Source organism: Panthera pardus, unplaced genomic scaffold (assembly GCF_024362965.1).
Source record: "Panthera pardus isolate Hobbes unplaced genomic scaffold, ASM2436296v1 HiC_scaffold_15, whole genome shotgun sequence".
Taxonomy (NCBI): domain Eukaryota; kingdom Metazoa; phylum Chordata; class Mammalia; order Carnivora; family Felidae; genus Panthera; species Panthera pardus.
Genome location: NW_026526710.1, coordinates 71256961 through 71284758, shown reverse-complemented (window position 1 = coordinate 71284758; position 27798 = coordinate 71256961). Strand labels below are relative to the sequence as shown.

General features: G+C 47.7%; 1 protein-coding gene across 10 annotated transcripts in view; it reads right to left on the bottom strand.

Annotated features, from left to right (window-relative positions):
* Positions 1-27798, bottom strand: part of NEDD4L (NEDD4 like E3 ubiquitin protein ligase) — a 341630-nt gene that overhangs the window by 80082 nt on the left and 233750 nt on the right. For all 10 annotated transcript variants that reach the window (XM_053902769.1, XM_019463932.2, XM_019463934.2 and 7 more), the window contains one exon: positions 4710-4760. In XM_053902769.1, coding sequence (XP_053758744.1) covers positions 4710-4760 — 51 coding nt within the window. The remainder of the gene's footprint in view (positions 1-4709; positions 4761-27798) is intronic.

Below are 27798 nucleotides of genomic sequence, written 5' to 3'. Positions count from 1 at the left end.
CACAGAGGCCCGGGAAAGATTACTAACTCGTTAAGGTTGTCAAGGCGACCGGCCTGTCTCCCACGTCCAAGTCAACGGTTCTGGAGAGCTCTTTTAAAGCCTGACCTTTGGAGACTCCCGTGAATACGGATTTATGTTTTCTTAATTCTTGGATCTGCACACAAGGCGGGACTACCAACCTTGTTTATTCTCCCCTGCTTCCTCTCCTTCCTGCCCGCACTCTTGTTCTCAAAAATAAATAAGGAGGACAAGAAATATTAAAGGTGAGTGGCAAATCCGGAATGGGAACAAAGGAAGTAGAGGGCCCTACCGTCCTGAACTCCCACGACCTTGGACTCTGAGGGCCGAGGATGAAAATGCATCTCAAGCCTCAACTGAGTTGCTTTCGTCTGGAAGCATCTGAGGAGTGTGAAGCACGGAGGCACCCATCATCAGAACGGGGAGAGGAAGCCTGTTTTCTCTCACACGACTACTCCTTACTCTTTCCTGTTGAGGGGACAATGACGGAGCGGACACTGGCCTCCTCTGGCCACTGTGCTGGATAAGCGAGGTAGCGACTCTGACGCACAGGGCACCTGGCCTCACACAACCCTCCCCGCCCCGCCTCTGTTCTGACTGCCTCCTTAGTTTGTCACCCTGGCGGAGCTCCAACTCAGCCCCTCGCCACAGCCCACGGGGCCCAGCAGGGCCCACACGTGCCAGATCCGAGATGCCAAGGTGCTTGTCAGTTACGCCATGCACCCCTGGGAAGGGTGGGTTCCTAAACCTGTCCGCTGAGAGGAAGGGTTGCTCTGACCCTCCAGTCTTCCTGGGGTCTGAGCATTTACAGCTGCAGGTGAGGACGACTTAGGTAAGCCACTCCTGAGATCCTGAAAGCACGATTTTACACTGCAAACCCCAACATCCACTGGCAATGAACCCAACATGCCTCTAGAATTTCATTCGGCAAGGGAAGAAGGTTCTTCAGCAAAAATCAATTAATGGGTCTAAAATATTTATTGTTCAAACATACGTGAAACAGGATTTAAATGATCAAAAATCATTTGTTAACCATCATGAGAGATTATACTAAGTTTGGTTCTGCTGCCTGGGATCTTCTCCATGAAGCTCCTGATTTAGAAAAGAGCTTCATTCAAAAATTAAGGCAATAATTTCTTAGACCATAATCAAGACAGATTTTTTTTTTTTTTTAAGGAATAAAGGTCCGTGATATCTTGAGGCAATAAGATAAAGCCTCACTCTTGTTTAAAATGCCCTAAAATAGTAGTCTCTTGGGTGGCTCAGAGGGTTAAGTGTACGACTTCGGCTCAGGTCACGATCTCTCTGTGGATTCAAGCCCTGAAATGGATTCTGTGCTGACAGCTCAGAGCCTGGAGCCTGCTTCGGATTCTGGGTCTCTCTCCTTCTCTGCCCTTCCCCCACTCATGCTCGCTCTCTCAAAAATAAACATTAAACAAAAATAAAATAAAATGCCTTAAAATAAACAAATGGGCATGTATGTGTGATAATTATCTATATACATGAGATATACATATATATCAGCATGAAGATATACGCTATTAGGTATTCTGCTAATACAGATTAAAAAAAAAAAACACTCTCTTCAATTTCTAGGATTTTAAACATTTGGACTTTTTCTTATTACCTAAATTAAATGATCTTGGTGTATCAGATGCATAGAACACAGATGCATGCCTCAGGTAGGGGGAGATGGCTGAATGCAAAATCACTAACTAAATCTGGTGGGGGTTTAGGAATCCCTCTAATAGCCAGAATTAGTATCTGAGGCAATGGGAATTTGGAATCATAAATTATTTTTTACCCAAGCCAGGGAACACTGTCTCACCTTCACATGTGCCCCCAATATGGTGCCACTTGCCACATGAGGCTTTTTCAATTTTAATTCATTAACATGAAAGAACGTGAAAGAACATTCTAAATTCGGCTCCTTAGTCACATCGGCCACCGTTCAAATGCTCAACTACCACGTGGCTACTGTAACAGGTGACAATGCTAGGCTACATGCGGAAGAAAGCTGCTTCGCCGGATTCTTCCTCAGAGATTAGCATCATATCCATCAGCAAACAGCTGTTGAAGGATACATTCTCTATCGGCTAACGGGCCTGCATAAAATTAATAACCAAACATCCAATCAGATACCTTCAACCTCGAAAGGGCCTGCGTGGGTTAGCAACGGCAAATGTCCCATCACATTACTGCTCTCCATTATCTTCTCTCATCACTGATGACACCATTTTCCTATTTTATCTAAGATTTTTTGATTTTGACAAATATTGACTCTACCGGCCATATACATAACCTGCCTTGACAACGGGCACGGAGCTATCAAGAAAGGAGCAACCGTTACTGACTTCGCAAAACACGTCCAAATGCTAACGTCCATTTCTCACACCCACGCTTGTGTTCCACAAAACAAAACGACACCGTGCAACTTTCCCACGAGTGCCCTACACATAGGGTCAAACGCACCCACGATGGCACCTCAAACCCTGAGCCCGAAGGCCGTGTCCATTCAGAATATGCTACTTGGGTTCTACCACCACTTAGAAGGTGAAGAATGCACCGCCATGCCTCTCCTTGGTTTCCTCTGTGGTCCATTTCCCAGACTGCAGCTGGCTCCACGAACCCAGTCGTCCATCGTTAAGGACGAAGACTGCTGCACTCCAGCATAAGCCAATCGTGGGGCAGGTGCAGAACCGGGCAGCTCCACTGCTCACCTGGCTCGGGTCACACACAAGTTCTCAGTGTCCTGCAGGCATTCGCTGTCTACCTTCTTCCATCGGCTGGTTTCTATTCCAGCCTCCAGCCCTGGCACCAGCTGGTCCTTTCGAAGCTCACTCTTGCCTCCACCCAAACCCAGAGCTAAGCTATTCCCTCTACTGAGGAACGCTGTTCCATTCCGAGCCCCACCCAACCTTTCCAAACCAACGAGCACTCACTCAATCACTCAAACGGGGGACTGTTGGAGCAGGTTGTTTAAAACATTCCACTCACACCTCTTCAAGAGTGTTAGCACCTCATCTGCCTCGACAGAGATGTGGTTCTTCTGTCAGGGACAAGGGTGGTTAGGGATAACCATGAAAGAACTGGCCAACCAACAAAATACCGCCTGAAAACGTCAGCGGTGGCTTCAACCTGAAGAGCACAGACAGAAGGCCAACGGATGCAGGAACACGTGAAGAGTCTTTCCGTGCAAACGTGGAGACCTCCACACCCTCCCCATGTGACTCTGAAAGGGCAACCAGGTTGGCGAAGGCTTACGTAGTCGGTCCCGTGCAACCCACGCGCCCTCTGCAAGTACCTGGGAGCTTCAGGTTTTTATACAGAATAATGTTTTCGTGACATCACTTTTCCTTCCAGTCTTTGGGAAGGGAACGCGCTCGAAACCTTCCTTCCTCAATAGCTCCCCTGAGTCAGTAAGAATAAATTGCTTGCTATCACAATCCTTTCACAACATCTCTTCAGAGCTTCCTGGGTAAGACACAGTCTTTCTTGGTATTTAACATATGGTAACAGCCACCATTTCAATGCAGCAGACTTGCACTAGGCAGTTTAAGTCACTTTGGTTTATAGACTGTTGATGCTATTTGCTCACAAAGTATTTAAAAAAAATTAACAAGGGGGAGCCTGGGTGGCCCTGTTGGTTAAGCCTCTGATTTCGGCTCAGATCATGATCTCTCGGTGGGTTCAAGCCCCGTGTCGGGCTCTGCGCTGACAGCTCAGGGCCTGGAGCCTGCTTTGGATTCTGTCTCTCTCCCTCTCTCTCTCTGCCCCTCCCCTTCTTGTACTCTGTCTCTCTCTCAAAAGTAAACATTAAAAAAAAAAACTAACAAAATTAACAAAATGGCCTTGGAAGGCAGAAACATTTGACTTACCCTCTCTTAGATACTATTTGAGTCACTTTGTGCTGCCCTATGGAAGAAGGAGCAGGAGGGGTGGGGACGGAACAATCTGGAAAACCGTAGCTGAAATTCGAGCCAACCTGCCTTTCCCCAAGGCCTCCAGGTCAAGTCTCCCCAGGCTACCTACATCGCCTCTGAGCACACAGAAGACACCGTTAGCCTCAGTCATCGGTCACAAACTCCAACTGTTCTGCTACTCATCTGAGCAGAGGGCAATGGCAACAACATCACACGGGCTAACTCAGTACAGTTTCTAAGGCTGCGGTGGGTGACGCCAGCTGACAAGTTCGCCCAGAACCAACAGCTTCTTTTCTCTGGTCTCCCTGCTGCCTGAGAAAAGCCACACACCCCAATCTGGGAAGCGCTAGCTTGTATGGATGTAGCCCAGGAGAAAGAGCACGTGTAATTCTACACAAAGACAACAAATGTCTGAGTGGCCCCAAAGGGTGGATTTGCAAGCAAAAACATTCCGGTGACAAGGGCAAGGGATGGACGGAGAAAGGGAGCTGTTTTCCATGATGTGACAAAGGAAGCCCAGAAGAGAAAGAGGCGGGTGATGCAGACAGGCATACTTGGATGACTCAGATACGCCCGATTTTCACAGTTAAGCTCTCTGCCATCCCCCCGAAGAGACTGCTTTCTAGAAAGGGCCAGGGTCAGAGTACATGCCCTTCATGTCAGCCTGCTCCACTGCCTTGGGGAAATACTGCTCTGAAATACACCCAGCCGGAAACAATGAAAAGCGCTGCTCACGGCATGCACCACGAAGCAGGTAATGGTCCTTACCGGGAGATGATTCAGGGGTATGTCCACCTGTCCCAGGAAGTCGTCTCGGGTCTGTGGAGAAGAGAGCAAAGAGTTAATGTCCCCATCCATCCACTGAGCGTCGGTATTCTTTAAAATGTTTAATATGTGGGGCGCCTGGGTGGCTCGGTCGGTTCAGGTCATGATCTCATGGTGCGTGAGTTCGAGCCCCGCGTCAGGCTCTGTGCTGACGGCTCGGAGCCTGGAGCCTGCTTCGGATTCTGTGTCTCCCTCTCTCTCTGCCCCTCCCCTGCTCATGCTCTGTCTCTCTGTGCCTCAAAAATAAATAAAACATTAAAAAAAAATTAAAAATAAAATAAAATATTTAATATGTTTCCTTAACATAAGGATTCTGTGTAAGTCACGGGATGAAACGTACAGCATATAGTCGTGGCACCGTAACAACGTTGTAGGGCGACAGAGGGTAGCTACACTTGTGAGCCCTGCAGGAGTGAGGTACGGTGTCATCACCATGTCGCAGACCTGAAACTAACGTAACGCTGCGTGCCAACGATGCTTCAGTTAAAAAAAAAAAAAAAAAAAAAAAGTTTCTTTATAAATAGAAAGGGCCAGGGCCTGACACTGGAGTGCAGCATCCGTGCGGATGCGTGCAAGGCAGAAGGCCCTGATGAGTGGCAGACAGACGTCGCCTGGGAGACAGGGAGGAGCCCAGGGCATGGTCCACCAGAACTTGAGCTGCCCCAGCCCCTGCAGGGTGTCTGTGACCCCCCAGAATGGAAACAAATCGGGTCTTGGAACTGGGGAGCATGTGATCAGTACGGGAAGGGACACGCGGGACCACAGAGGGTTTGGGGGCACAGCTGGCCCAGTTCACACAGGAGACAGTAGTGACATCTTGGGGAACATTCTAACAAATATTTAAGTGCTACAAAGAGCTTCCTGAGAGCTGAGAGTCCAGGGAGAGAGTAAAAGTCTAATGATTAATAAATCTTACAAATTACTTCTCATTAAAAAATGGCCTCAAACTTGCACTCTTATAAGTACACTACTCTGGAATCCCAAGTTCATGGATTAAGTTTGCTGGTTAATTTCGGGACACACCGTACTTCTTCCTGTCTCTGTCCTACCACACAGCATTCATCTTTCTGACGTGAGACCTAGATGAAATTCATTTGGAGGAGCTCACGAACCCCCTTTCAGACCCGGGAAGTCCTAACTCGGGTCCAGGGGACACTGGCCTGGACCACAGGGTGTTCAACAGGTCTCGCTGACACTACGTCCTGTAAAGGTGCTTGTGTCATGGCTTCGGACATTTAGGTGACCCTGGCGTAGAAGTCTGTTACCCTCTTATAAACACACGCAGCTTCTTACCATATTCGAAATGCCTAAAAGCTGGAAAGTTCTTCAGGTGAAATCCGACCCGTCCCACTGCTAGCCTGAGGAAAAGCCCAAGAGAGAATCCAGACCTCCTAACCCCAAACCCTGGGTTCTTGTTTTCACTCCTTGCTGGTTTACCAAGGAATTTTCTAATTCACAGAACCTTTTTTTTTTTTTTTTTTTAATGTTTACTTACTCTTGAGAAAGGGAGAGAGACAGAGTCAGAGCGTGAGCGGGGCGAGGGCAGAGAGAGAAAGAGAGAGAGACACAGAATCCAAAGCAGGCTCCAAACTCTAAGCTGTCAGCACAGAGCCCCACGTGGGGCTCAAACCCACAATCCATGAGATCATGACCCGAGGGAAAGTCGGACGCTCAAAGTCACCCAGGCGCCCAGAAACTACTTTTTAAACGTACTTGGAAAACTTCTCTTCTTGCATTTGAAAAGAAGCAGTTGGTAACCATGAATGAGATTTACTGAAATGATTTACTCCAAGCTCAGGATTTCCTTCTAGGTCATTTAAAAAATTTTGATTAACTAGATAGCTATCCATCTCCTCTAGACGACGCACAGCAAAAAATCAAAGTCACCACTGGCCAGGTGTACGTAAAGCAGGAGACTAGCCCCAGTCCTCATGATGCGATTCTCCTGTACCTTTTTTTTTTTTTTTATCTTGGCTACTTTGGCTACAACCCAGCATGCAAACACCTCATCTAGCACAAAGCTACAGGTGCCAATTAATGCTGTGGATCTCAACAAAAGTAGCCATCGGTAGAAGGTCCAGAAAAGGCAGACATCTTTGCTGCCCAAAGTGATGGGGAGTGTTCTTGCTCTCCATCTGACGAATTTAATTATAAAGCTAGTGTGAATGTTCAAAAACGAGAAGCGTGTTGACTACTGACCATAAACTGTTCGTCTACCTAACGTGAGTAGTGTGGTATTGCCACTTGCCCCCTGTCCCCTCCTGCTACCTGTGAAGGAAAAGGCCATGGGATACAACCATCAGAGGAAGACGGGCTCCCTTGAAGGGGCTTGATGCCCTCCTATCTCTGAAAAGCGACGCATCAATCGTTCACCTAAGTGCATCTTAATAACAAGTCGCAAAAACACCGACGTGCCCATGCTGCTTTGCTGGGGAGATGTTATTGGAGTTGTAAACTGGTCAAGTGCATGCAGCTTTGCCCAGGCACCTGCCGCTCAGGGCTATAGTAGTGAGGCAGGCGCTGCACTCGGGCCCCTTCGTATCAGAGTTTGGGCTCCAAACTAATACCCTGTCCTGCGTCTCACTAACTGTCGGGAAAGCAAAGCGGTACGCCAGCTCTGTGCTTCTCACGGGGACAGCGGCTCAATACAGTGTCGGTGGGAAGAGATTCTCATGATAGCAGTTTGAGGAGACTTTGTGGGGCTCTATTAAAATGCCCATTTGGGGCGTTCTCTTGGCCAATACCTCCTGTTCAGACTCTGCTGCTGCTTCCCACAAATGGAGCAGGTGACAGAATCCCCGAGGCACTCGCTGTCACAGTCAGCAGCTTTGCTTGTACCTTCCCAGGTTTTCGCACTTGACTTAATACACGATTTCTAAAATAGCCAAAGATGAAGCAACTTCCCGAACAGAGCAAACGGAAGGCTCTTTCTGGTTTACATCAAGGGTGATTGTAGTCAGACCACATTTTATTTTTTTTTAATGTTTATTTACTTTTGACAGAGAGAGACAGAGCATGAGTGGGGGAGGGCCAGAGAGAGGGAGACCCAGAATCGGAAGCAGGCTCCAGGCTCCGAGCTGTCAGCACAGAGCCCGACGCGGGGCTCGAACTCACGGGCCGCGAGATCGTGACCTGAGCCGGAATCGGACGCTCAACCGACCGAGCCACCCGGGCGCCCCCACATTTTAGATAAAACAGGGATCGAGTATGGGACAGCACATGGTACGGAGAAATTGGCTTAAATGTTTCACCAGTCAATGGAACATGATGGGTTTGGAAACCCAGCCCACCGTCGCCAGAACGATAGAAGCTTCAGGAGATGTAAAACATGTAGGCTAATGAGAACATACCAACTTTTTTTTTCAACGTTTTTTTTTAATTTTTTTTATTTGGGACAGAGAGAGACAGAGCATGAACGGGGGAGGGGCAGAGAGAGAGGGAGACACAGAATCGGAAACAGGCTCCAGGCTCCGAGCCATCAGCCCAGAGCCTGACGCGGGGCTCGAACTCACGGACCGTGAGATCGTGACCTGGCAGAAGTCGGACGCTTAACCGACTGTGCCACCCAGGCGCCCCGAGAACATACCAACTTTAAAACACACCTTCAGTTCCACAGGAGGGATCTAGTAGGGGATCGGAAAGCCTATCAGTGGCCTACATGGCGGCGAAGGGGAGTGTCTCAAGGACGCCGGACTGTGCTGTTGTGGCAGGATCCCCACCCACGGGCCCCGGAGAGACCATGTCTGAGGCCACCGCAACGTCCAGACGCTGCTGAGGCCACCTTACGCCAGTGTTGTGAAAATACAATAATCAAATCAATTTTTGGCAATTTCTATGACATAATTATTTCCATCAAGCATCACGCTGACTATGAGCCTATGAAAACCAAACTGATTTCAGTTCACACTGGCGTTTCTTGTGCTTGTTTGTAAGCGGTAAATGCTGTCAGTTTCAACCTTAATTGCCTGTCCTGTTCTAGAGGCTGAAAATGTGCAAGTCAGTAACACACTTATAAATGCTCCCTTCTGACAAGCCACCAAATATTTTCCAACCTAACGACAAGGCAAAATGGAGCCCCTGAAATGTGTCAATAGAAGGTGAAGCAAAAATCCATATTCCATTACTAGAGAAGTAAAATACATACACCTGACAATGTCTTAGAGCTTGCTCTCTAAATGACGATCACAGTATACTGAAGACTGCCCCTCTCCCCTTTAAAATAACTATCCCCATTTAAATATTTTATTAAAACTTTTAAAAAAATGTTTATTCATTTATTTTTGAGAGAGACAGAACATGAGCAGGGAAGGGGCAGAGAGAAAGGGGGAGACACAGAATCTGAAGCAGGCTCCAGGCTCTGAGCTGTCAGCACAGAGCCCAACGTGAGGCTCGGGCCCATGAACTGATATCATGGCCTGAGCCGAAGTCCAAGGCTTAACTGACTGAGCCACCCAAGCGCCCCAGGACAGTCATTTTTAAACATGAACTGCAACCCTGCTGGCAGCTCATGAGAAGCACTTTAAAAAATATATATATAATAAGGGGCGCCTGGGTGGCCCCGTTGGTTAAGTGTCTGATTCTTGATTTTGGTTCAGGTCGTGATCCCAGGGTTGTGAGATCGAGCCCCATTGTCAGGCTCTGCACTTGGCATGGAGCCTGCTCAGGATTCTCTCTCTCCCTCTGCCCCTTGTCCACACTGTCACACACACGCCTGCTCACTTACTCTCTCTCAAAAAAAAAAAAAAAAAAAAATTAAATAGGAGATAGAAAATATCAGTGCCTCGCATGAAAATGTACATACAGTTTCAAGACAATGGGTTCTGTTAACACACATGAAAGAACGTGTACTAAGCTATGATCTGAAATTAATTTCCTTCTGTGTGTTTGCCATCCCAGGTTTAAAAGCCACTCAACCTCATTAAATGGAAACCATCCAGTGCTACCAACTGCCTGGGGTTTTATCCTAGAAATTATTAAGTAGTGACTTCCAGGAAGACCATAGTTAGAATTTCTCAAGCCACACGGAAGAAACGTATTGAGGAATCAGAATATAAGCTACAGAAAAAGAATTTAAGAGTAAAGCTATAGTGTGACTAGTGCTGTGTCTCTTACAAGTTGAAGGTAAACCTCACAACACTAAGTCAAAAACAAAAACAAAACCCATTCACTTTCCCACTAACCCATGAAATGTGACTTCCCCGTCTGCTTCCTCCCAAAGCACGTGGCCCACGCTCCGGCACCAGGACCGAGTTGATGGGGGCAACAGGTTCTATTTTTCGAGAGGTACACACTCTGAATAATCTAAATAATGAACGGCTTGAGAGCCTTTTACAGAAGCTTTTATTTTTTTATTATTTTTTTTAATGTTTATTTATTTTTGAGACAGAGAGAGACAGAGCGTGAACGGGGGAGGGTCAGAGAGAGGGAGACACAGAATCTGAAACAGACTCCAGGCTCTGAGCTGTCAGCACAGAGCCCGACGCGGGGCTCAAACTCACGGACCGCGAGATCACGACCTGAGCCGAAGTCGGACGCTCAACCGACTGAGCCACCCAGGCGCCCCTACAGAAGCTTTCAGACAAAGGGTTACAAATACCCTAACTCCTCAACAGTTAGTGTCCGGGAGAGTCACCTGAATGTCAATTTGCATTTAGTTGTAGGTGCTGTCTCACTCCTCACTAAAGCATGAGGCTGGCTTTGTCGCCGCACGGAAGGGAGGAAGGACTGTCTTGTTTCTCCTTGCGCTTGTCCCAGACATCAGCCTCCGCCACGCGGACGGCGCGGCTGGGGCTCGCAAAGACCGAGTGAGTCTGGCCTCCACCCACACCACACACTGCAGAATCCGATGTGTCACCACCTGGTGGCCTCTGGCTTTCGGGGTGACTTGCCTTAAAATAGGTCACCGAAGCTGCCTTAATCCAAGAGTCAACTGGCATTCTACTAGAAATAAAAAGGTGCAACAATGAAACGCCCTCTGAATGCACACGTGCTTGCCAAAATTCACTCGGGGGGCACCAGAACGTAAAAGCAAACACAACTGGATACTTGCTCAGAAAGACACACGCCACGTTCGCGCTGCCCGCCCCTCTGCCATTTTAGTTTTCTAAGCTGAGGGACAAGACCTCCCATTCACGAAAACAGGGCAAGGTAGGTCCTGGAGACGCCAGCCCTTATTTATAAAAAACAAACGAGCCTTCCGTGTCAACGAGATGTCAGAGCAGGCCCACGGGACCTTTGCAGGCTCCTAGAACACCACACTGGGAAGGCGGGCAGAATTTAATCACGGCGGATGAATGTGCTATCGTGAAGAGTATTTATTTTAAAGGACGCTCTGCTCAAAGCTCAGACTGTAAACCAGAAGGGGTAAACAGAGCAAAGAACCACCGTACTGGCAAAGACTCAAGCCGGCTTCGCAAGAGCGGCGTGGCTTCAATCCAGGAGAGGCCGAAAAGTACACACCGAGCCGTGAGAAGGCACTCGCGTGTGGGCTCAGAGGGAGTTCCAGCTGCTGCGGGGACCCAGTCGTCACGGGAGGGGATGAGATGTGCTTAGTGTCCCCTCTTTCCTCAGTGGGCGGAGGTGGTTCAAGAACATTCAGTCCTCTTCCTGCTCTAAACAGAGGCATAGTCCAGGGCACAGGTCAAAGGAGGGCCACGGATTTCACAGCTCGTTGTAGTACAAGCACTTGATAATCTGAATTTAGGGCCCAATCACCTCTAGGGGTGTAAAAACTGGGAAAGAACTCTGGGGACGAGACGCACAAGATGGGACCTTGTAAAGGTGCAGAGACAAGGTGCCCCGGTTTCCTAGGGAGAGAAACTAACCAGCCTTGTGCGACAGAAGGCGAGGCACCCACAGAATTTGAAAAATTCTAGTAGTCACAGTGAAAAGTGGAAGACAGATAAAATTAATTCTAAGAATTTATTTTAGTTGAGCCCATTCCTCCAAAATGTTATCTCAACGTGTAACTGAGAGAAAGATGGCTAGTGAGCTATTTTACGTTCTCCTTTCACGAAATCGGTGCCCATCCCTGGACTGCAGCACACTGTGGTGTGGACCATCCACATCCCCGCTGCTCAGCAGCCACGGGCGGCCAGTGTCTGTGCAGCTCCACGAGGCAGGCACCACGTACCCCAGCTGCTGCTGCGTATCAGAGGCACGGATGGGATGCCTCGGGCCCAGCACAGAGGGAGGGACTCCATCTGCCAAGGGTCAAGGGCAAGGACACCTGCACAAAGGAACTTGAGCAGGGTCACGAAGTAGGAGTTGGCCAGGGGGGGACGGAAGGGGGTCGTGAGGGAAGGGTGTGCAGCCAGAGATGCCGGGCTAACGCTGTGGATGTGGGCACGTGGCAGGAAAAGAGAACAGGGGCCACTATGAAGGGAACGACTGGCAGGGACTGCATTTTAGAAAGGTCCCCTGACAGCTGGAAGAAGTGACTGCAGGGGAAGATGCCGGAAGAGAGAGGGTAGGCTGTCCGGATGAGGCGGTGCAAGGGTCTGGACCAGGCAGGTAAGGGGAAGGCTCAGTGTTAGTTCAGAAGCGCCCTGTTCCTGGACTCTCCTGGTCACTGTGGAATGAGGGAACGGGCAAGATCATGTATGCCAAGTCCTTACCATGGGGCCCAGAGGAGCACTTGGGAGCCAGTGTTAGTGTGAACCCAGCAGCGACAAGAACAGAGACGTCATTGACTTAATAGTGACACAAAGCAAATGCACAAGATGGTGGAGGAAAAGGCCCGGGGGGGGGGTGCGGTGTGAGGGGAAGGTGTGGCCGGGCTGCTGTCCCATCTCAGGCAGTGGGCTGTCTGCGGGCGCAGGGTCATTACCTGCACCGTGTGCCACCCTGATGTTCACCTCCTCTCCATTCCTGTTTGCAAAGAGAGGTCTTCTCCCTCATCCAGACAAGCTTAGTGACATACACCTAGGAGAACGGACCATCACCCACAATCATCTAATCTTCCAGGGAGGGAAGAGGCCACAGCCCGTCACCCTACGTAGTCTGGGGCACAGCCTGGCATCACGATTATCCCTTACAGCTGCTTCAGAGCTGCCCAGCCTCACCAATGACCCTGACAGTTTCTTGTAAGGAGAGTTTATCTTTGTAAATAATGCAAATGCAGAGAAACATCAGGCATTACGGTCGTTCCTGGTAAAAGTTAGTTGCTGAATAAACAAAAACATTTTAATGAATATAATCTGCTAAAAATAAGGTAAACATTCATACATGTTCTCCTTCCTACAAAGCAAACTGGCCTGAGACTGCATTTCAAAGTTAATTTAAAAGGAAAACGTGTGGGGCACCTGGCGACTTCAGCTCAGGTCACGATCTCATGGTTCGTGGGTTCAAGCCTGGCGTCAGGCTCTATGCCTACGGTTCGCAGCCTGGAGCCCGCTTCAGATTCTGTATCTCCCTCTCTCTACTCTCCCCCCAACCCCTGCCCCCCTCTCCCTCTCTCTCTCGGAAATAAACATTAAAAATAAATAAATAAAAGGAAAATGTGTCACTGGGTTCATTTAATGACACCATGTTGTTTAATTTTGTGCTTTTGATTTTATCCTACAACTTCCTAAGATTTCAATTGCCTGAGATTTCAGAATAATTTCCTCATTTCTTCTCTGAGGAAGTTTTAAAATCAAGTTTCTTTGCAAGCAATTTAAATAATAGATTATATGTATAAAGTAGAAAAAAAAAATAAGGCAGAGACACCTTTGGATTCTGCGGTTTGTCTCTGAACTCAGCTACCAAAGAACAGACCTGCAGAAGTTCACGACAGATGCCCTTAGTAGCCAGAACAGGGTCGTTGGGATATTCGGGAAAAGGGAACCTAAGTAACCTCAAGTTCAATGTCTGATTCATTAGCATGCTCTTCCTCATACATCTCAGGGCATCTGAAACCAGCAGTCGTCCATCTGTCGCCCGGCCAGCCAATGGCTCTGCAGGTGTGGGATAAGGTACTCAAGCAGACGACGAGGTTACATGGAACTCAATGTGGTCTCGTTCTTGGCATTTCAGCGAGTGACAATCCTGAACTGGAGTTCTACAGGTTTCCACGAGGACACTGACTGTTCATAAAGGCGCCATGAAGACAGCCTGGAGTTGAGCTTCGGCAATCCCAGGCCCATCCTGCTTGGTACTCTCTTTTCGGCACTGGCCATACTCTGGCCGCAATCACATCTCGGGCCGGGAGACTCCAGCGAAGCTCGCCGGGGGGAGGAGCTCCAGCCATAGTCTGGTAAAGGGCTTCGAGACTGCAAAGCGTAACAAGCTACTGCGTAGCTCTCCCATGATGGGCCAGAGACTATTGTCTGCAGGTTGAGGAACTTGCCCAAGGTCACTGAGCTGGTCAGTAGTAGCCAGAATGTGACCCCAAGCAGTCTGGCTCCGGAGCCCATGGCCTCACCAGCACAGTACAGAGCGGACAACTTCACGTACAAGGGTCTTAAGGAAAACCCTGCATAGGCTCCTCACTTGCCCTCAGGAAATCCCAGTTTGCTATGCTGTGTCCTCAACTCCGCATGTCCTCAGGGTGACACCTGCCAGGTTCAGTTCTTGCGACCTGCAAACTCCTACGGGACGGGACGTAATCTCGGATTTGTCACGTGCATATTTTGCCTATGTTCTTCTCTCATCTACAGGTCTTTTAAAAGATCTTATCTTCAATCAATCCCCACACTCAATGTGGGGCGTGAACTCACAACCCCGAGATCAAGAGTCACCCGCTGACTGAGCCTGCCAGGCGCCCCTCATCTATATCCTAATAAACAATGAAATGAGCAAAGTGTAAGTTTGAAAATTTTTTTTTTTTTCAACGTTTTTTATTTATTTTTGGGACAGAGAGAGACACAGCATGAGCGGGGGAGGGGCAGAGAGAGAGGGAGACACAGAATCGGAAACAGGCTCCAGGCTCCGAGCCATCAGCCCAGAGCCTGACGCGGGGCTCGAACTCACGGACTCACGGACCGCAAGATCGTGACCTGGCTGAAGTCGGACGCTTAACTGACTGCGCCACCCAGGCGCCCCAAAGTGTAAGTTTGAAAAGGAAATGAAACGGAGTGATTTTTATTCTTACTAAGCACCCCCTTCCTATCTTTCAAAGTGGGACTCTCAAACCGGAGTGTGCCCGCCTCTGTGGATACACAAAGACCTTCTGAGAAGTTGGGCACGGGTGGTTTTAAAGAAATCATGTTCTACATCCTTCCATATGTTCTCTTCCCTAAACCCCATCTGCCCGAGAAGCAGTGTCTTCTGCTGCTGCCTCTCCTTCCCTACCTGCTTTTACCTAAACCACAGCTCCCCTTCCCCTGCCTTCCAAAGAAAGGTTTACTCCTCACCCTTCCCGAAGCTTACCAGCACGCATTTGGCCGGGTGTAAAAAGCACGGGATGAAGGGAGGCTTTGAAAACGTACAGCCCCAGAGGGAGCAAAGAGAGAAGACAGAACACGAGAGACACATCTTTCACCACAGCCTGGGGGACAGGCTCCTTGAAGACACCGAATGGCAATGTCTCCCATATCTACAATCTGCCCAATTTTCCTTTGATTTGATTTTTAAGATGAAGTCAGATTTTTAGTGATAGGAAATAAGCCTCCTATGGCTGACTGTATTAAATAATAAGGAACGATCGTTAATTTTGTGGCAGATATTTTCCATAAAATGAGCCAGGTCTGTAGTTGCAAAATGAAAAAAATCCAAATTTTTCATACACTCAATACCCTAGAAATTATATCTTTTGCAGCTACTGGGCTAATAACTTACTGAGCTACTGATAAATTACAGGTGTCAAAAATGTATGAGAAAAAAATTTTTTTTAATGTGTGAGACACCGTTCTTCAAAATTCTTCGTAAGGTTCACTAAGCAAAAATGTCTGGAGACTACAGTTCAAGGCACATAATCCATCATAAGGTGTCAGGTCATTAACTGGGTTGTTATTAAAAAGTTTCCCTCAGAGCTCATTAAGTATTTAAAGCTTCTTCCTCTAAGGTACAGACAGGATTTTTAGACGGCAACGGAAGTGAAAACAAAAAACGAAAAGTTGAAAATGAAAATCACCCCCTTTCTATCTACGGTGTCGGTGAGAAACAGTCTGGAGAGGAAAACTTCCAAGCTTTGCCAAAAAAATTATGCAAACAATTACCGGACAATTTAAAACACGAAATGTGAAGGATGAGGAGAAACTTATGTTAATTGAAGATTCTGGCAGGTGTGAATTCAAGACCAGAGTGTGTCCCCTCTTCCGCTCCCTGCAAGATAAGGAGGACACAAGCCCTCCTTCCAGTCTCCTGGAGACAGAATAATGTCAACAGGTACCTGAGTTACGTCTTTCTGAGCACGATGGGCAGGACTGAAGTGTGGAGTTAACCAGGGGTTCTCCAGGCCTCGATGGACATTAGAATCTTCTGACAAGCCCTAACAAGTCAGGTACCCAGGCCTCTCCCGAGATAATGAAATTTCTGGCAGACGGGCTCAGACACACGTGTGCTTCAAAAGCTCTCCGGGTTACTCTCATCTGTGGCCAGGGTTGACAGCCACTGAGTAAAGTTCTCGGTTTTCCGTGTTCACGAGAGAAACTGCACTTACCTGCGAAACTGGCAGAACTATGCTGATGAGCAACCTGACATCGAATTGCAATCTTTCTAAAAGTTTAAATAGTTCTCCCTGCCTCTCCTCTTCTCCCCTCATTTGTGCCTCTACAGTCCTCCCACAGGACAACCGGCTGGGCCCATTTACGTACGTTGGTAAATTAACTCCGTGGGCCTAGAAGGTGGATGAGATAGGGGGAAGGGGAGGCATTTTGGCTGGTCCTGTTCAGAGACTTAGCCTTCTGGTCCGACAGTGCCGGGATATTAGTAAGACTCACAGGTGTACAAAACACAGGGATTTCACTGGTCATGGCCACGAACTACCTGCTTGCCACTCTGATGCTGTAAAAAGACGAATCCCATTTCAAAACAGAAATCAGAGAATGGGATTCTCAGGAGGGACCTCAAAAGTCACTTGGTGCAACATACATCTGAGGCTAGTGGATCTATCTGTCCCTCCCCAGCAGGCGCTCACTCTGCTTGGTTCTGACCATCCATGACGGAGCTCTCACTACCTAGGCCAGCAGAAAGGATAAGTGCATAACCAAATCACCACCAAAGGTCAATCTTCTCATCTGTGAAATGGGACATCTTCCATAGTCACTGGATGTAAGCGGGGACAGTTAGATTCAATAAATGTTCTTCGTAACTCAAGGTTTCTCAGTCTCATCACCACTGGCATTTGGGGCGAGATAATTCTTTGTCTGACAGGCTATTTTATGTTCTGTAGGGTTTCTAGAAACACCTCTGGCTTTTACCCACAACGTGTAGTGGCAACTCCCATCCCCCAGCTGTGACAACCAGATGATGTCTCCAAACACTGTCAAATGTACGTGTGTGGAGGCGCGGACAGGACCAGTTGAGAACCACCGTCTAATTCCACTTCCCTCCTCCTACACGCTCTGTAAGGTGTTCACGCCATCTTTGGACAATTCTGGAAAGAACGTTCTGGTAATCTGCCGATTTTTCAACTCCCCTAACGCGCCAGGGAGCTTCTGGAACTAGAACTTTCTCTAGCTAGAAAGTGTCAAAGCTGAGACTTGAACTAGAATCTCCGTGACTCAAACGCAGTAGATTTGTTTCCACAATATTGTGTTGTTTCCTAAGGGATAATCACTCTACGCAGGGAATGGGACAGCTCGATCACTTCCTCGAAGAAAGTTATCACGTCCTTATCCTTCAACTGGCTTCCCTTTCACCTCCCGCAGTATTTTTGTTTGTTGGTTTTTTAAAGAGAGGTCTGCAAGCAAAGCTACATGCACTAGCCTATTTTCCAATTAATGGGATGCGCCAAGAGCGTGACATAGTTCACTCTGCGGGTGCCAGGAAAATCCTGAGGAACGGAGGCTGAAGGCTGAGTCCCTGCCTGAGTTGCGCTTAAAAAAACAGCAGCAAAAACTATGCAGTTATCAATCAGGAAGGAAATGAAGCTCCGGGCCGAAAACATTCCCGGAACAAGGAACAACCAGCTGCACAGGGAGCTGGTGCCCAAGCCAGGGGTCCCAGGAGCTCGGGAGACAGAGTGTGAGCATACTTCAGATAAGACGGAACTAACATTGGAGGCACCCAAGTCCAAGTCTTTACCGATGCCTTAACACACAAGGTAAACCTAGGAGAGGGAAGTCGTGCCTCTTTCTAAGCATCACAGGGGACCACCACTCATTCGGGTGCCCACAGGCGGTGCGAGAGGCAGATGCCAATCCATGTGGCCCGTGAAACCCACCGGAACCACGATGAGCCCAGCAAGGCCGCCGGAGCAGGGGGTGATGGTAGGACTCCCAATTCTGAGCCCTCACGCCTCTCTAAGGCCCCACCTTCGTCCTGGCCCTGAAACCCACACGTGTGGCACAGTCTGCCTCGCATCAACTGACTCAAAGAAGAGGCAAGTGCTACCTCTGAGAAGTGCCCGGTCTAGAAGGAGGTCTTCTAAGTTACGGTTGTGGCTCTGAAGAGTACCAGGGCAAAGAGCCCTCAGAGGCGTGGGGGGGGGAAGACTGCCGGGTGCCGTCCTGGCTCAGGAACGAACTAGCCGGATGACTTCGGGCACTGAGCCTTCCCTGGGACCAGGTTCCTCACTCGGAAAACGGGGCTGTGACCACCTGCACCTCCTATGTCGTCAACGGTTACACAGCTCAAAGGTCAGTGCATGTGGAAGCCTTGTGCAAGTTACTACTAAACGCTGTGAGGCTTCTGCTACTAGTGAATATTTAAAACAATGAGAGCTGAGAAACGGGAGAAGTGGGGTCCCTGCCAATCCTGGCCAACTGGAAAGCCAACAGCTCTTTCCAGAAACTCGGTGGTTTCCTCAGTCTGGTGTCCGGTCAAAAGCCTTTTCTTGAATTGCCAAGAGTTTATAGCACATGCAGTTCGAGAAACCCTGCTCTATCCTGTGAGGGCAAAGACGGACGAAAGAGCTTTAAAAACAGAGTGAGCTCTTGTAAAATTAACTATCCCTTAAAAAAAATAAACACATGAAAATGAAATGTAACGTTAAGGACCAAGATGAAGGAACAAAGAAGACTATAAGCTTAGTCCAAGCTTAGAAATGGCCCCCGCTTTGTTATTCTAAAAAGTTGATCTGTTGTGAGGCTATTCAACTGGCGAAGAGTCCCTTTAGGTACACGCTGGGTGTCCAGAGCGCTAACCCCATAATCCTGAAGAAAACTAACACAGGCAGGATCCCAGGGCCACACAGCAAAACCCAACAGTCTGTGAAGGACCTGGGCTTGAGGAGGCACTAATCCCGGGACTTCATTCTCACATCCAGCTCCTAATACTCCCCACTAGCAGGGGCGACAAAGGGACATGATGAGTCCTCACGTCTCATCACGTTGTCACCACCCCCCCCCCCCACAAGTGCACAACGGTGAGCTCTGGAGGTCACCTGCAGGGAACAGCAAGCAGGGCATGGGGGAAAGTGACTGACAGCAGAGATGAGTCACCTCCAGAGCTGGGTTCGGGTCCAGGGCAAGATTTTTGGTCACCCTGAAGGTTCACGGGAATTCTGCATTCAACTCCATGATACTTCCGTGGCTTAAGAGTTATGATTTTTTTCCCCACAAAAATCTCTAAGGAAAACTATGGTTTCGTGATAGTAGGCATGTTTTAATTTTGTGATTTTCAGATATCAGCTTGCAATGCACGACCGCCCCCCACCCTGCCCCCCAACAACAGCAGAAACCCTGACAGAACTGTTCTGGGGCTTTCTCTCTGACCTGGAACAAAGTCCCTGTCCCTCTGGGCATCTCAAAGGGGAGGGATGTGAATAGATGTAATCCAATGCGTTATTACTATAACCGTGAAGACATTTAATAAAGGAGGTGCCTGGCAAGTAAACTGTCATTCTACGGTGTACTTCCCCCAAAGAGAATACCAGAAAGAGTCACAAATTGGAGACTGTCCTTGGGAGTCGGTTTATGTGTTCATGACCCTCACTGAACACAGGTCTATACAAAAAAGGCACATGAAAATATAATTACATTCCCACGTAATTCCTAACCTCCTCAACTCATCAAAGCCCATTCATCCAAGCCTCTGTTTCCTCATCTGCAAAGTGGGGATAATATAGACACTGAGAAGCGAATGTCAGGATAAGCAGTAACTTTTGTGGGGAGAAGAGAGATGTATCAAAAGCAACAGGTGGGAGGCAGGATTAAACCGAGATACATTTCTCAAGGGAACAAAGTGCACGAACAATCTTCTACGGAAGCTGGTGCAGTCAACCTTCCTAACTGCAGGACACGGCTCATTTTCAGCTGTAAGTCAACAATTAGCATATTAGCACATTCTAAGTGCTCCGCACAACTCGTCTCCCTTCATCCTTCTAACATCCATTTTACAGACGAGCAAACTAAAGCAAAAGAAGGCTCGGCAAAATTTGCCCAAGATCAGAGAGGTGCTAAATAGCACAGCCAAGATCTGAATTCCCACTCAACATGTATGGACATTCTGAAAGTCACCCAGCCTTGGTTGCCTATATTCAAAGTAAAACCTCCAATTCTTGTAGCTTTTCATTTTCTGCTGGATAAAAATTTTAAGTTTATTTATTTTGAGAAGAGAGAGAAAAGAAAGAGTGCCTGAGAGCAGGGGAGGAGCAGGGGAGGGGCAGAGAGAGAGAGGAAGAGAGAGAATCCCAAGCAGGCCGTGTGCTGTCAGTGCAGAGCCCCGTCTGGGGCTCGAACTCACAAACTGTGAGATCGTGACCTGAGCCGCAATCAAGAGTTGGACGCTCAACTGACGGGGCCACCCAGGCCCTCCGAGAGTCTCTTCCAAAGTGTCCACTACCCTAATCCCAATTTATCTCTAAAAGGGGCCAGTGCAGGGAAGGCAGCTGCTTATCAGTTTATGAAATACAACTTAATTACATCTGTTTCAAGACCTGTAAAGCTGTCAAAGTGTGGTTCAGCGGGGTCTACCACCCACAGAAAATAATTGGGGGCCTTTCAAAGGCACGGTGATGGAGACCAGCTTCAGAGTTCAGTTTTCAAAAAGAAACCAAAATACATTCAATTCATACAAAGGTCCCGGAAAAGGTTTTTGATTCTTTAGGACGTATCGCATTTCTTTTTATGCATCGTCGATTAAAAAAAAAAAAAAATCTTGGTGTCTATAGCAGCCAAGAAACCTATCACAGTCACCCATTTCAGTCAGACTTGGCCTCTGTCCCTCTCCCTGCAAAGGGGACTTCAGACACAAGTTGGCCACTGGACACAAAGGCACTGTGGGGTGACACCTTCTCTCATTGCTTCTCCTGCATGAGTGGCTTAGTGTGGAAGGAATCTTTTTACTTGAAATTCAAGTCAGGATTTTAATAAGGCAGAATCATGAACTCCAGAACAACTGTTGTTCGACCTAGACCAAATTGTGTTCGACCGCATGCTTTCCGCAACCTTCTCGCACACACGGATGCGTGTGTATGCGTGTGCACGCACACATCCGCACACCATAGTTGAGAAGCAAAAGTATATGCAAGCATTTGAGTGATCTGATTAAAGGTAAGTATTTAGAAGGCAACTGTCATCGTTAAACGTAACGGCTCTTTAATCCTCGGCCACGGTACAGATCATTATTAGCTACAGTCCGCAACTTAACCATTTATTTATTTCATTTCGAGTTTTACTGGACGGAACATGCTATGCTGCAATTCAAGAAGTCCCAGGGACGAAAATACAGGGAGACATTGTCATATAAAATGTAATTTAGAAGCTTGGTTTATATTCCGAGGTGAAATGGTATCCCAAGAAATGTTGAATTTGTCATCATGTGCTCGCTGGGTGGGACCAGACAGGACAGTGTTTGATTACCTGGGGTGGTAATGGTCAACAGAGCCAGTAAATAGACTTTTTTTTTTTTTTAAAGAAAAAAGGGGAGAGAGAAGGAAAAGACAAACTTTAAGGCAATGGTCTCAACACTTCATATGCATTAGCTCATTTAGTCATCCCAGAAAGCCTGAGGTAGGTACCATTATTAGCCCTATGCTGAAGATGAGAAAAGCGTGCTTTAGAAAAGTTAAGTAGCTCCAGTCGCCCATAAGCAGGGCCACGTCCAGGGAGCGACAGACCCAGCATTCAAACTCAAGCTTGCTTTATCTTTCCAAGCCGTCCCTGCAGATTGAGACTTAAGATGACCAGGGTCGCAGAGATAAACCCAACACCAGGCATCCCTGAATTCTTATCAGTGTCATGCATGCCCTTGGCAACACAGAGAAATCCGGGGGCCCTTTAAAACACATCCAGAAAAAATTACTGTCCTTTTTAAAAGCGTATTTCTGCATTTTCACTAAGACATGTAGCGTTCGTGCAGGTGAATTCAAATGACCCCAAACGGTGTAAAAGGACACTGTCGTAGATTCTACGGTAAGCTTAAGTTTCACTGATTTTATTCTTCTCTATCGCTGATTCGCAGAGCCGATTCCACTCGTGCTTGTTCGCACAGACGCATTATCTCTGGGTGGTTTCCCTTCAAGAATCTGAACTGCTATTTTACTGGAGAAAGAGAAACTAAAGAATAGACAATGCACCGTCGAGCACAACAAACAGGAAAGAACATACACAGGAAGGCACGCTTGCAGGAGGCAGCTCCTGGGAAAAGACCCAGAGACCGGAAAAAACGATGGGATGGGAAATAGTCAGACGGGGGTGGGAGGCTGGACGCGAGGATCCCAATATCCCTGGGGTCAAATGTTCCAGCGCACAGAGAGGTACATGCTGGGTACGCGGGCCCAGAGGCTCAAACGGTCGCGGCTTGTACCACTTTCTGGTTCTCAGGCTCCAACGCGACCTTCGTCCCGGGACTCATTTTACATGTACCTGTCTTCTCCTTCAGCAAAATCACAAACAACCCTGGGGCGGGCCTAGTTTTATGTGTCTCTGTCTTAGCAACAGCACCAACATATAGTATGTTCTCAATAATCACTGTTTAATTTCGGAGTAAAATGACCCCGGAGGATAGAATCTGAACTCTCTGGCTCTCTCCAGACGCCGTCCCAGTTGTCAAAAACAGGGTTGTAGCAGGCTGGAAAGAAAAAAAAAAAAAAAAAAAGGCCTGCGAAGGTATCAGGTCCTCATCCCTGGAACCCTGTATAGGTCACCTTATGAGGAAAAAGGTCTTTGCAGATGTGACTAAATGAACATGGGGTGAAATGATCGTGGGGTGGGGAGATTACCCCACAGCATCCAAGTAGGCTCGAAATGGAATCACAAGTGTCCTCAGAAGAGAAATGCAGAGGGAGAGCTGACACAGAAGAGAAATGCAGAGGGAGAGCTGACACAGAAGAGGTGGCGACAACATGACCACAGAGACAGAGACCACGGCCACCCAGCCACGTGAGGCGGGAGGAGGCAAGTGATGGATTCTCTCGCAGAAGCTCAAGTGGGAGCGCAGCCCTGATCTCCTCCTCCAGTGCGGTTAATACTGATTCTGAACTTCGGGCCTCCGGAGCGGTCGGAGAATAAATTCTTGCGTTTTTAAGCCACATTTGTAGTAACTGGTCACGGCAGCCATAGGAAACGCATAATGGGCAAAGACCAATCCAGAAACAAGTTTAGGAGGAAGAGAACTGAAGGTCTAGGAGGTGCCCTGCCCTTGGATCCACTGACCAGACGGTCCGGCAAAGCCTGGACTGCCTGGGGAATTCTGTTCTCACCCAAAGAAATTCCTGACTAACGGTGTGGTGAGGGTCCGTACAAACCTTTATTCTGGGCACCGCCCTCCCCCGCCCCCACCAAAATAAAAAGGTTATCTCCGTGGGCCAAACTCAAACTCTGCAAGAGAGATCAGGAGACCGTCTGAAGGTCTGCCCCAACATCATTTTACGACTTCATTAACAGGGTCGAGATGCACAACACTAAATTTCCCGTTCTGCCCAATGCTTTTCATCTGTACTCACACATCAGGAGGAACTTTCTTCCTGGAAACACGTAAGAAGCCATAAGCAAAAATGAAATACCTTTCTCCATTGCAAACCCCTTCAAAGGTCTGTTTAAAACAACTATTCCCCAACCACCCCCCATAAAACCTAAAGGATCCTTGGACAGAATCTCTATTTTCTGCCAGCAATTTCCTTGCTCAGTAGCTGAAATTCTCCCCTATTTTCATTGCCTCTCCTGAGTGCCCATGAACAGCCACCGCTGGTTGTACATCAACTTACACAGAAGTTTGTTACAACTGCCTTTCTTCAAAAGGTTAGGACACAGGCATATGCTGTAGCATCCATCACCATTCTGTGCTCCTTACATGGTCCCTGAAGCCACGAGATTACCTGAGCTATTTGAGACTATTGAGGGAATAAAGTTCTATTTCAACCATGGTTTCTTTTAAAATAAAGTTCCCCTGGCCATTCAAATACTTGAGGCTTTTGCTGTGGCTGCTGTGTTCCTGTTTGGTGTTTTAGCGCTATTTAATGACAGCGACCATCAGTTAAGAACAGAAGACAAATACACAGTGTGAAATCACTCCATGGGCTTTCACCTAGGATCTCAAAAACTGAAAGAAAAAAGGAACCTGGTCTAGTAGTTTAATCAAAGACACGACAATGAGAAGATCTAAGAAAAACAAATACTTATGGCACACAAGTCACATGTTGGCAGCTGCTGGTTTTTGATAAAGCAGCTATTTCGTTCATTTCAGAACTGTCGTATTTTTATTTAGCCACTTCCTAAGAAATCTGTATGAACAGCTGCTTGGCTAAAAACTAAGGCACTGAAATTGGAGCCATTCAGTGAAAAGTGTTTCCCCTCAACCCCACATGCAATTTATTCTAAAAAAAAAAAGGGGGGGGGGATCCAAAAATGAATCCGAATCAAACCGAATTCAAGAGTCTTGAGAAGATACCCCGCCATGAATTATGAAAGTCTTCTCATTGCCTTGGTTATCTAAATTAAGTGAGAAAATATTTCCAGAAGGTGGCAGGAAGGGGAACCCTTTAGCTTATTTTGAGAAAAAAAAGCAAGCAGAAAGCATGACATGCATTTCTGTAATGTTGATTCATTATCAGATTTCCCTTGTGGTAACGTAAAAAGTCGACATAAGGTTATGAAGTTCAGTACGGCCATTCACGTCACTGAGGACAAATGGTATATGAAACCTTTCCTAAGATCAAAATTCCCTTACCCAGAGTAAATAAAAGACTGCCGAAAATAAACAAATCACAACCCATTATTACACACCAGAGGATTCGGGAGTCAAAAGCACTAAGATTTTTGCAAAGACTAGGTTCTGTTAATTAAAACGTTAAATAGGTAAGAGTGTAAATAGAGAGAAGTTTATTATTACATGATCACAGCACAGGGCTGATGTATTCTTAAGAAGAGCTTTATTGCACACAACCTGGGTTATTAAAATCGCTGTGCTTTTTAATGACATGATAATTACCCCGTGTGCACGAGTTGTCATCTTCTTGCTATTGGAAGGGGGATGTATTATTATTTTAGAGGTAATTTGTTCTTTAAAACGCAGCTAGACTGGTACAGTAACTACAATGGCACTGATTTTGCCAAGAAGAGAACGGGCCGGTTCTCATCTTACCATCGTAAAATCATTTTATTAAGAAACATGATCCAACAGTTAATGAAGAATCCACGGTGCAACTATCCCACAACTGAAAAACAAATCTGAGCACCAGGTAATCAGTGACCAACTGTGCTCCGGTCAAGTACAAATTTTCCTGTCTTGTTTGACCGGGTTCTCTGAACCACTGCTCTCAAATCCCTGGACATCACGCAGCTGGATCAGATAAAACCCAGCAAAATGATTCAAGGGAAAAATAGGACTTTAGGTATCCCCTACCCCAAGTACAGGTTAGTATATTTTCGGCGGCCATAAGCTAAACTCCTAAAAGAGAGTAAAAAATTACATAGGTGTCAGTTCACGTGTTTTAAAGATGAAAATTCTATGGACAAAAAGATCTCGCTTTCCGGACTGAATCCTACTGTACAGGCATCCATCTTTCTAAGGGCACCGTGTGTAACGTAAGCATCCAAAGAATGCTGGGGGAGCTAACGTTCCTTAGGCTTATTTGTACTAGAGAGTAATATATAATGAATTCATTTAAAACCCAACGAGCGTTTAGTCACATCATAAAGCATTACGGCGAACAACACGAGGTATGAGAAAATGCCTAAACCAAGTCTTACGTCACAGGGGCTTAGAGAAAAGGAAGAGGGGACAGGACATCCACAGAAGTAGCTGTAACTACAATAGAGTGGAACTACATAAATTACTACAGGACAGCAAGGCTTGCGGGGAGGCCCAGAGAGGGGCCAAGGGGGCCCATGTGAAGGGGAGAAAGGCCGGGATGGGGAGGCAGCAGAAAGGAGCCCCCAGCCCCCAAGACACGGCCAATTCCTTGGAATGGGAAAACCCAGGAGAGCCCAAGGGAAGATGCCTTGGAGACCTGAGCAAGCAAGGCCCAGAGAGCCTCGAGGCATCTGGAGGGAAATGGGAAGTCACGGAGGCAGCGGTGAGGACGGAGGGAGAGGAAACTCACTCCAGGCCAGCTCATCCTCCAAGTCCAGGCCTCCCTGCGCGCTCTTCGAGGTGAAGGCCACTGGTCCTCACCGCAGGGGACGCTACCTAACACCCGCGAGTCTGGGTTCTCACAGTGCCTCCTGGGAACCCCCAGGTCTGTGTCCTAGCATGCTGCCTCTCCCACCTCAGCTTATAGGTAACTGACCGCCGGACCGCTTACGCAACCTAGTTTCTCAGTTGGCTCTGTCCCGTGTAAGAGGAGGACTTGGATTTTTTTTTCTTCCTAAGTAAGCAGGGAGAGGGTGCGTGCGTGCGTGTGTGTGTTGTTGTGGTTTGTAGGAGGGGCAGGAAAAGGAAAATTAAGTATTAAAAAAAATATTTTATGTTTATTTATTTTTGAGAGAGAGAACGAGAGAGCGAGTGCAAACAAGGGAGGGGCAGAGAGAGAGAGAGAGGGGGGGGGGAGACACAGAATCCTAAGCAGGCTCCAGCCTCCGAGCTGTCAGCACAGAGCCTGACACGGGGCTCGAACCCACCAACCGCGAGATCATGACCTGAGCAGAAGCCAGCCGCTTAACTGACTGAGCCATCCGAGCGCCCCTGGAAAATGAAATACCTTTTATCTTTGCCATCCCTAGCTGCTGGCAAACATTCACTACATCCAGGGGGCAAAATCCTTGAAAATTCCTCTTTATCAACAATTATCAATGGCAAGCTTTTTGTCCTTAGTTTCACCCAGTCATGTTTCAGTTTTAAGGATGGACAGATCAGCATCTTGGAAAATACCAAACATAAAAACGAGTGCTTTCTTAGGCAAACATTATACCACAGGCAAAAATCCATTCGCTGTGTGCCAGTAAGTTGGTACAGCGGGAAATTAGCCAGACTCTGTTATTTCTGGGGGCTCAGAAAGTAGTCAATTGACATGGAATTTGACTTACTTAAATCAGCCCATTAAAAAATGCGCCTATGGTGAAGGACTTCTTATAGCATACTCTCGCTGATTTTAATACGAAAATATTACCAATTGCCCAGGTTGCTCACTGCTTTTCAGTTCTCGCTCCTTCCTAGACACGGAGAAGACTATGCTTCCCAGGCCTCTGGCAGCCAGGCAGGGACAGATTACTAGTTTTGGCCAATGCCTTCAGACAAGAGGTGACAAGTGTCACCCCAGAGTGGAGGCTGGGAAGCGCTCTTGAGCAATCCTCTGCTGGGCTGGGTCTGCGTGACCGTCTGGATCGGAATGCCTGCCGACCTGGGCTGGCAAGGAGCACGGGTGAGAAGCAAACCCGCGGCGTGTTCAGCTACTAAGATTCGGGGGTGTGCTCATGCACCTCTCCTTTTCAATGACCATCACCGGCGGGTTTCTCAGTGGACATCCGGCGGAAAAACCGGGCAGAGGACAAGTCTCTACAAGACAGAGCGGTGCACGGCTGCAGGAATCAACGGTTTCTGCTCATCAAAGAGAACCTGGCTATGGTTT